This window comes from Choloepus didactylus, chromosome 17 (genome assembly GCF_015220235.1).
Source record: "Choloepus didactylus isolate mChoDid1 chromosome 17, mChoDid1.pri, whole genome shotgun sequence".
Lineage (NCBI taxonomy): Eukaryota > Metazoa > Chordata > Mammalia > Pilosa > Megalonychidae > Choloepus > Choloepus didactylus.
The window spans coordinates 5,882,255-5,893,002 of record NC_051323.1 but is presented as its reverse complement, the minus strand read 5'-3'; the positions used below and the strand labels follow the sequence as shown (position 1 = coordinate 5,893,002).

At 56.8% G+C, this 10,748-nt stretch overlaps 1 protein-coding gene across 2 annotated transcripts in view; it reads right to left on the bottom strand.

Annotated features, from left to right (window-relative positions):
- Positions 1-4,989: 4,989 nt before the first annotated feature.
- Positions 4,990-10,748, bottom strand: part of POLR1A (RNA polymerase I subunit A) — a 64,643-nt gene continuing 58,884 nt past the window's right edge. The window contains exons 30-34 of one of the 2 annotated variants that reach the window (XM_037806760.1): positions 10,067-10,354; positions 8,348-8,548; positions 7,053-7,170; positions 6,248-6,412; positions 4,990-5,852 (exon numbers count right to left, since the gene is read on the bottom strand). In XM_037806760.1, the coding sequence (XP_037662688.1) occupies positions 5,752-5,852; positions 6,248-6,412; positions 7,053-7,170; positions 8,348-8,548; positions 10,067-10,354 (873 nt within the window). In that variant the 3' untranslated portion in view covers positions 4,990-5,751. Of the gene's footprint in view, positions 5,853-6,247; positions 6,413-7,052; positions 7,171-7,850; positions 8,549-10,066; positions 10,355-10,748 lie in introns of those variants that run through there. The other variant, XR_005212343.1, reaches the window with a different exon arrangement.

Below are 10,748 nucleotides of genomic sequence, written 5' to 3'. Positions count from 1 at the left end.
GGGGCTGCTCTGCCTTCCCTGGATCTCTTTTTTCAACTGTGAGGGGCTCCTAGGACATATGGGTCTGTTGGGATTAGATGAGAGGGTGTCACCAAGTCCTTCGTGACTGCTATAGCTCACAGGCGGGCCCTGTGGTGGTTTGAAGCTGTGTGTACCCCAGAAAAGATCACGTCCTTAAAGCAAATCCATTCCGTGGGTGTGGACCCATTGTTAAGTAGGATCTTCTGGTGAGTAGGATCTTAAGCTGAGAGTGTTCTGAGTTCTCTGCAGAGAAGCTGAGAGAAAAGCCAGAGAAGCTAAGAGGACACACAGGAAGCAGAGAGAAATCACTGAAACAGAGAGGAAGCCACTGAAACCAGAAGCTGGAAGCAGTGAAACCCAGGAGATAAGAGACAGACCAGAAGACATTGCGCCATGTGCCTTGAGTATTACCGGTAGCTGGTCTTCGGGGAGAAAGCATCCCCTGTTGATGCCTTGAGTGGGAGGTTTTCACAGCCTCAGTATCATAAACTTGTTAATAAACCCCCATTGTAAAAGCCAACCCATCTCTGGTACATTGCATTTCAGCAGCTTTGGCAAACTGAAGTAGGCCCTTGCTGTATTTTCTCAACTTCTTTCAAGTTCACTTCCACATTGATTTGGGTCATAGTGTGTGGGTCTTAATTCCATAAGGTGACTGTGTGGCATTTACTGGTTCCAGTTTCATCATTTGTGAGCTGCCTGCCCCCCAATTCCTCAGCAAAGGGCTGACTCTCCCCCTGCCAGCAGTTTGCTTTGCCCCCCACCCCCCTGGGGACATAAGGTCCCAAGAAGAGGTGGTCCCTGTCCTGGGGAGGCTGCCTGCAAAATCCTTTCCTTGTTCCCTCTTTGCAAGGTTGGGCCAAGTGAGATGAAGGAGCCTGGACTCTGGAGCCAGCTGCCTGGCTTTGATTCAAAGACTGGTTCTGCCACTTGCCTGGGGCAAGTTACTTGATTGATTTTTGCCCTGGTCTCTTCAACTGTGAAATGAAGATCCTAACTGTACCCCCTGGTACTAGCACGTGCCCAGGCCTTGGGCCAGCGCCTGGGTATGGTGAGCTTCGGTGTGTGGGCTTTCAAGGCTGAAAGCAGCCAAGCAACAGCCCCGCAGCAGGGCAGGGCACTCTGCCTTCTGCACCAGGGTTCCAGTGGTTCCTGCTCTTACCACGGTCCCTCCAGCACACACGGGCACGCTGTCATGGGCATAGTCTTTTTTAGCCCCAACTGTGGGCAGTTTGCTTTTACTATCTATGAACCTCAGAAAACATGCCAGCAGCCCCGACAAAGGGCAGCCGCTGCCCATGGCAGTGCAAAGCTAGCCTCCTTCCTGAACATTCTCCCACCGCGTTCTTGGCCTGTATTATCTCATTCATTTAATTGGGGGGTGGGGTGAGTAGTATTTAATGCAGATGGCAAAAACTGTCTGTATAATTAATAAGAGTGTCTGAAAATTGACAATAAAATGTCAACAGAGGCAACCCAATAGAAGAACAGGCAAAGGATACGGACAATTCTCAGAAGTTAAATCAGAAGAATCCATAATCCTATGAAAAGATGCTCAGATTGATTAATAAGGAATGGCAAGTTAAAAGAATGAGATACCCTGCTTTTCTGTCAGAGTGCCTAATACATAAATGGTTCCACTTTGTAAAAGCAACACTGCTGGTCGCCCTGTAAGTGGCAGGGTTTCTCCAGCTGGGCACTTCTGGCCTTTGGGGCTGGACACCCCTTTGTTTGGGTGGGGGTGGGGTTTCCTGTACCCTCCAGCTGCCAGCAGCACAACCAAAAATGTCTCCAGACTTTGTCAAGTGTCCCCTGTGGGAGACAACCACCCGTGTTGAGAAACCCTTGATGTATCAGCAAGTACTTACAGCTGTATATGATTTTATGGACACTTATTTAACTTAAATCACCACCTTACAGACAAGGAAATGGAGGCACAGGGAGCCTAACCTTCTTAGGGCCACGCCGTAAGTTGAGTCTGACTTCTGAGCTCAACATCTTGCTCGGGCATCTAAGCTCAGCATCTTGCTCCACCACACTGCTCGACCACACTCTTGAGGTCCACCGGGTGTACGTGTGTGGAACTTCAGGTCCATGTTTCCAAGCAGGAATCACGGGTTGAGGCCTGTGGAGTCTGAAACCCTGTCCCCTGTGAGGCCGCAGCCCCAGGGACAGTGTCACTGGCCGCCCAGCCCAGAGAGTGGCAATCAGCAGGGCCGCCAGGCCTGGGCGGGGCTGACCACGTCAGGAAGAAAGGCTGAACCTCAGCACAGGGTCACCCACGGCTGGGGGAGGGGGCTGGCAGCTGGGGGGACAGTGGGAGTGGGGGGTGGGTAGCGATGACTGGATTTGATTCTCCTCCAATTCCTTGCTGGCACCCGAGTGCCTGCTCACCTTTTCTCCCTCAAAGCCCCCATGCAGCCAGCTGGGTGGGGCACAGCCCTCTTTGGGGGGCAGGACGTGTCCACATGACGTCCCCCCTCTGGCCGTCACAGTGAGGCTGAGTCTCCTGTCACCTGTCTGCCTGGGGCCTTAAGGACGGACGGGAGCCCTGTAGCCCAGGATCTTTGGGGTCTCGTATTGAGTAGCCACCAAGGTGGGGGTGAATGGCAGCATGCTGGGTGGGCACGGTCAGGGATCTTTGGGTTGGAACAAGCTGTCCAGGCCATTGAGCCCCAGGTGAGTCACCTGAGCCACCCCAGTGACACCTGAGCTCAGCCCAGGTGAAGCGTGGGGCTCAGCGCTGTTCCCTGTAGCCAGGTTCAGGGCCTTTTCCTGGGGCTGGGAATAAACCTGAGCTGGAGGGAGCTCCCTGCGGGCCTCATGAGAAGAAGTGCCGTTTAAAGAACTTAAGGTACTCTCCTTGTTTAAAACGGGGGCCTAAATTTCAGTGGAAACATCTCACTGGAGCTGCTAAGTGCCGGCTGGGCTGGGCTGGGTGCAGCTCCAGGCCGCCTGCTTTCTGGCCAAAGCATCATCTGTCTGGATTTTTTTGAGGCTTTGCTGAACCCCCAGGTAGAGCCGGTTGTGGGCTCCTTTGAACCCGATGGCATCCTTGTGGATGTCTACCATGGAGTGATGACAGCTTTGTCACACACACTCTCCTACTGATTGAAGGGAGGGAGCAGATCTTTATAGGGAAACTGAGGGCCTGAGAACTCATCACGCTGACAGACTAGCTGGGAATTTTCAGTTTAGGGTTTCTCCTAAGTAGGTGGGTGGTTTGGCCCCAGGGCTGCGCAGCTGTCAGTCCCGGAGACCTCTGAAAACTCACAAAGCCCTGGCTGCACCCGGGACCAATCAAATCTCTGGGCGAGGGTGGTTCCAATGTGCAGACACAGAGCCTGTTCTAAGTGGACTTTGGCAAAGATGGACTTGGCAGTGTAGGGACTGTGTACCTGTTTTGGGGGTTGTGATGGGCTGGGTCTAGCAGCAGGAAGGGTGAAGCCGCCCCACCGTGACTCCAACCAGCCTTTAAGGACCAGTACTTCCAATTTCCAGCCTTCTACACTCCCCACCTCAATTGTTAGCTCAGAACTTAAGACTGGCAAGCAGCAGACACTGCAGTGGTTCCTCAGCTCTTGAAGGTGCCTAAAGCCTCCCACCTCCGATTATGATGCGACCAGGCTGGGAGTGGGAAGTGGTTTGAGAGTGGTGGCCGGAAATAGCCCTGAAAGGATCAGCAAGGCCTGGAGGGGACTTTACACATACTTGGGGGGAGGCAACAGTGCAGAGAAAGGACGTTCAAGTTCCAGACTGGAACCAGACAAGGTGCTTCAGCTCTGCTGTGGTTGCTCCTGACTCTGGACAGAGGTCTCAAACACTCACAGACGTACCTGTAGAATGCGGAGAGTGTCTGATGAGAACCCAGAGAGAAGAATATATGTATATTTTTTAAATCCACTTCTAAGTAAGGAGGTAAGGATGTGGTCCCATGAAGGGGCAAGGAGAGGAAACCCAAGGGCTCTGAGAGGCTGTGAGCCCCCCAGCTCCCCCTTGGACTAAACATGGCACTGACACAGCTTGACTTGTCTTCTGCATCAGCTCTGGCTTGGATATGCCTGTGGTTCTTTCCAAAATTCAAATATACCCACAAAGAGCATTTACAATCTGAAGAACATTCTAGAATACACTGTCTTAAACTGCCCAGGAGGCCACCCTCAGAGGCTCCTGAACGTAGAATCCCACGCGGGGCCTGTGGCAAGCACTGCGTGCCCAGTTAAATCCCAGCACGGCATCATACCCCACCTTGGGAGCGCAGGTACACAGCTTCAGAGCAGCAGGTATGAAACGAGCCGTCTGGGAACTGCCAGGATGTGTGGGGGCTCGGGGGCAGAGGCCACCTCCATTTGGCCAGCATGGGCCCGGTCAGGGTGAGGTGAGGATGGCCCTGCCCCACCCACACTCAGGGATCCCTTACCTGTCCCCCCTCACCTGCCCTAGTGTCTACCTGGGGCTGGGCCTTAGGGCTCCTTCTCACTCATCCACCCGGTCACCTCCTGGTCTCACCCTCTCTCACATCTCTAGCTTGAGTGGAAATGCTTAAACAGTGTGCTTGACCTTGAACTAAAGGTAAGTTGGGTCTCCTCAGTGCAGGGTTCCCCAAGGGGCCTCCCTCTCTGCACCCCTGGAAGCCGGCCTGACCCCTCTGAGGCAGACTCTGCTATGGGGTGAGCCTGCTGTGGGGAGCAGCACGGTCGGCCCCCACCTGGCCAGGTCACCTGGAGACCCCACCCAACCCCAGCACAGCTCCTCCCACAGGCTCTGCTCTCCTGGACGCGGTGCCAGAAGCTGGAAGGGGGACCCACGGGGGCAGGCCTGGGGATGGGGGGGGCTGCAGGGGCTGAGCACTCCCCAACTTCCGACAAGAGGAAGTGGGACCCAAAGTCCGTGCTGACAAACTCCAGTACTGGCTCTCAGGTCACACACACAGAAACCACAAACCAGGGGAAGAAAAACTCAGCAACAGCTAGTTCCAGTGATGTTTATGACTCAGCCTGAGTTAGAATAACATGAGACCAAAATAGAAACCGTCTCTGGTTTTACAAAGCCTTTGTACATGTCCTCTGACTCCTGCTCCTGTCAGGGCTCCTTGCTGCCGGTGCCTGGAGCGGAGGGAGGCTCGGCAGCAGCTGGGTGCAGAGCTGGGGGTGCCAGGCAACTCATTCAAATGCCCCAGCCCAGCTGGCGACGCGGGGTCTCGTGTGTGGGGTGAGCTGCTGGGGCCCCGGATTGACCACCCAGGACTCAGGGCTGAGCTGCTCTGGAAGGACAGGTAGCCATAAGCCGGCAGGCCAGGACCCTGCCCCAGACACAAACGGTGGGTGGGATGGAGCACTGTACCGTCCTGCACTTGGCCCAGGGGAAAACCCTTCAGTGGAAGCTCTTTGGGGACTTCTCCTTGAGGGGTGGGTGCAGCCGAAGGCGTGGGCTGGGTGCCAGGAGGCGCTGCTCAGACATGGGACCTTGCTTTCCTGCCCCGGGGGTCCTGGAGTCCCCAGCATCAAAGCATGGATCCCCTTAAGCTTCTCTTCAAGGGTTTTGTCTCCAAGACGGGGAGGAAGGAGGACCACCGCCTCCTGATCCAGAGCCCCAAGGTCACGGCCATGGCCTGCAGTCACAGAAACTGCCCTTTGCATCCCGGCCTCCTGTCCTCCTGTGCAAAGGGCAGGCCGGGCGACACCCACGCCAGGTCCTCGACCTTCCTCCTGGCTGGGCAGGCAGGGGCTGCTATCGCAGGGGCTGCTTGAGCTCGAATAGGCCCGTCCCGCCCCTGACGACCTTCCCAACCACTAGGCAGGCTGACGGGGACCGCAGCTCGTCGTGGGATCCTGGGAGAGACACAAGAGCACTCGTTAGGTAGCTGAGGGAGGGACTGGGGGGCTGGCAGTGAACTGGGGACTCAACAGTGAGGCTGCGTGGCTGGGGCCCCTCAGGGGCTAAGCTGGCCTCAACGGCAGTCAGTCTCCAAGGACTGATGAGCACACACAAGGCAATGGTGTGTTTCAGACAGAGGCCAGCTCTTTTCCTGCTCCTTCAAAATGCACCGCCAGCTGCCTGGCCTGCTGCTCACCCCTTCCCCAGCTGCCCCCCCATCTGCTCCCATGGCTCCCAAGATCACCCTTGGGAGAGGCACGGTGGGAGGATCCTCGCCCTGAGAGATAAGCCCGTTTGTGCCAGCTGGAGCCAGGAGGGGAAAGGCCTGGCGTGGGGCCCAGGCACTGACCCATCAAGGTTGCTTGCTTCAGAAACTGGAAGCTGGTTTCAAACGTCATCTGCTGCAGAGGGGAGGAGTTCGACCGGATCCCAAAGCGATTCAGCGGCTTGTAGACACCCTCGAAGCACATGTAATCCGCCACGAGGGACAGATGGCGCAGATCCACTGCAATGCCTGTCGTGTGGAGGCAAGGGAGACAGTTGGGAAGCACCAGCTGACACAGGGCAGGCTGCCCAGGCAGGCGCACAGCCCCTAGGTCATCAGGTCACCAACCCGGGCCCAGCGGGGAGGCCTCCCCATCCCTGGGTGGACAGAACCACAGCCTGCTCTCCACTTCCACCGAGCAGCGCAGGATACAGATATCCCCACTTGCAGGCTGTGGGCTCTAAGGGCACTGTTTTTGGGACAGAAGCCCCGAAGGCAGGAGGGCGCAGCTCACGCAGAGCAGCGACCTCCAAGAGGGAGCCGTGTCAGAGACAGGACACGCCACATAGGACCAAGGTGGTGATGGTGACACAACATCGTGAGTGCCATTAACACCACTGAATTGTATACTTGAAAGTAGTTAAAGTGGGAAATTTTAGGTTGTGGGTATACTACAAGAAAAATTACCAAAAAGTAAAAAACTAAAAAGATGGATACACAAGTTGCCATCAGTTGCAGGGTCCCTACCGGTGAAATCCTCCCTGCAACCGCCTCTCAGTTCTGGCCTCAACCCTGGGCGGCTGTGCTGCGGAGACCCCTCCCTTCTCCCTACCTGCCCAGTGCAATCCCAACGCTGCGGAGACCCTTCAGCTCCTGGCAAGCCCCTTACCATACACAGCAAACACGTCTTTGATCTCCTTCTCGATCACCCGCAGCGCGGCCTCGATGCCGTAGGTGCTGGCCATCGCGTGGATGTCATTGGAATAGAGACGGCGCAGGTCCAGGACCTGGGTGGGGGGGACGGTGGGGTCACGAAGTTGGGCCTTCTGCTCCCTCCACCTGGAGACCCCACCCAGGCCTCCCCGCTCCTGTGCTGGCAGCGGTGACAGAGTGGTGCAGAGGTGGCTGAAAATTAGCCAAAGCAAACAGTGGGCAGAGATGCTGGCCGCCCGCCAGGCCAAGGCCTGTCTCGTTTTCATCACCAGAGCTGAGCCGACTTGGCACGTATTTAAGCATCAATGTGAGGAAAGGCATTCGTTGTTTTAACAGAGTGCCCTGTTCACTTGGACCAGAGCCTCCCTTCGGAGGTCAGGACAGTGCCCCCAGCAGAGGCCCTTTAAAGCCATCTCTGAGGCACGTGGAGCAGGGAAGGGCCAGCTCCTTGGGGCTGTCAGTCCCCACCAGGGCCGAGGCTCCACTTCGGCTGTCTTGGAGGCCCACTGTGGCTCTGCGCTACAGCTGGCGGGTGGGGCCCCAGCCACAGCTATCACAGGAGACTGGCGGGGACTCTGGTGGCCTGCCTGGCCCTTGTGTAAACACAAACCCCGTGAGCACAACATGCAGCACACCCTGCGGAGCAGCGGGGGCTCTCGGGAGAAGAGCGCCCTGCTCTGTCCTCTGGGGAGGAGTTGTGGAAGGCTCCAGGGGATGAGGGAATGTGCAAGGGAAGCTGTCGGTGCCTCCTTACTTCAAGCCTGGGAGAAGAGGGGAGGGGTCCTGTGTTCCTCAGCATTCTGTGGGGAGAACACGTGTGCCCAGGGCTCACAGAAGATTCTGGGGGAGCTTGGAGGGGCTGCTCAGGGCAAAGAACCGATGTGGTGGGGGAGAATGCGGGAGGGGGCACAGGCTCTGCCAGCCCGGCGCAGGGAGGGCGTGGAGGGCCGTGGCGGGACGCCTTGGGCCCCAGGGCCTCCTTTGCCCGAGTAAAGCAAGCAGTCCCAGGCTGGCCGACGCAGCAAAGGGGAGCAGTGCTTTCCATACTACTTCTTAGATTTTAATTTAAAGGAAAAAGAAAATTGTGTTCAACTTAGCTTAGGAAGCTCTGGGTGAGATGACGTGGAGCAGGTTTCTTTCCTGCGCGATGGCCACGTGAATCCCCGAGAGGTGGGAAGGGCTCGCAGACCCGCTTCGGGGAACCCTGGCCTAGAAGCAGGTCAGTCGGCCCGTGGGGAGTGGGGTGCGCACCTCGGCGTACTTGAACAGCTCGGGCAGGTTGATGCCCTCCGTGTTTAAGGCCAGCTCCTTCTCGTTCATCTTGTTGGTCGTCTCACTCAGGAGGCACCTCGTGATGCCCTGGGTTGCGTAGACGACGGCGCCCTGAGCCAAGGAGACTACCAGGGAGCTCATGTCAAAGTGAATCTTCATCAGGGGAAGCTTCACTGTCACCTGCAAAAGGAGGGAGCGCTGGGCCAGGGGAGACGGCCACCCACCACCCCAGACCTCTGCAGGGGGCAGAGGCCCCGCTGACCAGGCCCAGGAGGACTAGCCCACAGTGAACGCTGTGGCCAGGGGACGCCGGCCCTGCTGGGGGGAGTGGGGCAGGCGGGCGTGCACAAGTGAAATCCCGGATGGCCCCATGGACCAGGGAGAGCAGCTGTCTTTGGTCACCCAGATGCAAGGCGGAGCAGTGTGTTTGCGGGTGTGCTGGTGTGAATGTATTATGTCCCCCAAAACACCGTTATCTCTGATGTAACCCTGTGTGGGCAGACCTATCAGTGTTGATTAGATTGTAATTCTTTGAGTGTTTCCATGGAGATGCGACCCACCCAACTGTGGGTGATGACTCTGATTGGATAATTTCCATGGAAGTGTTGGCCCGCCCATTTGGGGTGGGTCTAAATTAAATCACTGGAGCCATATAAATGAGCTGCCAAACAGAAAGAACTCAGTGCAGCTGAGAGTGACATTTTCAAGAGGAGCTACAGACAAGAGGGACACTTTGAAGAATGCACAGAAGCTGAGAAAGTAGCTGCAGATGAGAGACAGTTTGAAGATGGCTGTTGAAAGCAGACTCTTGCTCCGGAGAAGCTAGGAGAGGACCAACACCCCAAGAGTAACTAAGAGTGACATTTTTGAGGAACTGCAGCCTAGAGAGGAACATCCTGAGAGAAAGCCATTTTGAAACCAGAACTTGGAGCAGACGCCAGCCATGTGCCTTCCCAGCTAACAGAGGTTTTCCGGACACCATTGGCCATCCTCTAGTGAAGGTACCTGATTGCTGATGTGTTACCCTGGACACTTTATGGCCTTAAGACTGTAACTGTGTAACCAAATAAGCCCCCTTTTATAAAAGCCAATCGACTTCCGGTGTTTTGCATTCCGGCAGGATTAGCAAACTAGAGCAGCAGGTGTCACTGATAGGGGTGACAAGCACACACACTCAACATCAGCCTTAAAACCTATAAGCTACCATGAAGCCGAGTCCACAGTGCCCTGTGTGTGCCCTGGTCAGTGACTACCATCTCCGCTACAACCTGGGAACTGAACCGCATTGAAGGGAAGAACAGTGAGCAGGTCTGTGGGCAGGTGCTGTAAGGTCACGGTGGAAGCCCGAGGACAGTGCTGGGGGCTGCGAGTGGGCAGAATGCAACACCCCCTCCCTCCACCAGTGGGGTCGCAGCCTCCACGCTGGTGCGGATCAACGTGGCGGCTGTACTGAAGACTCATTGAGGGGACGCATCTGAAAGTTCCTGAAACCTGGCCTGGCAGCTCAGACCCACATATGTGCTGTTCTTGAAAAACTGGAGTGAACGGCCCATGAGGGGCTTGGAGACAGTGCGTGAGGCCGTGTTCTGGTGCAGAGGCCACCTCCAGGTTCTTAGTGGGACCTGGAGCTGCCACCCGCCCTGGCCTTCCCCTGAAGCAGGGGCCTGCCCCCCATGCCCGGCTGCAGGGTGCACTGACCTCGCACCACAGGCTCTCCTCGGTGTCGTACCAGTAGTCCTCCACGAAGGGGTGGGCCTCGCGCACAGCCTGGACGCGGCGCTCCACGGCCTCTGCTCCCTGGGGCTCCCCGCTGCAGGTGGGCTTCCCGGGCTGTGACAGGAGGGCAGCCAGTGGCGGGTCCTGCTCAGGGCCTGGGTCCACCTCTTCATCGTGCTCGTGGACCTCTGGGGTGCCTTCACCGGCATCACCTTCCTCGTCATCGTCCCCTGTCTCATTCTCCTCCTCTTCCTCACTCTCATAATCAACCTACAGGAAACAAAGCAGGGACTGTCACTCAAGCTCGGCTTGTGGACCCATCTCCTCTGCAGAGGCCTTCGGAGCTGGCCCACCTGCTCCCTTCTCCTGGCTTCTCTGCTCCAACCTGGGCTGCCCCCTCCTCTCCTCTTGCCCTCTGGCCCCCCAGAACGGCAGCTCTACCGCCACGCCAATGCCCCCGACTCCAAGGCGGAGTGCGTCCCTCCACCCAGCCTTCCTTGGCTTGCCCGTGGCCCTGAGCTTTGTCCTACGAATCCCCTCAGCCCTTCGGAACTGTCCTGGCAGCAACCATGACAGCAGGGGTCTGGTTTGGGGGAGAGGAGGGAGATGTTATATTTTCACCGTGAAAAAAAGGAAGGCAGCCCGACTCCTGCTTCTCCATGCC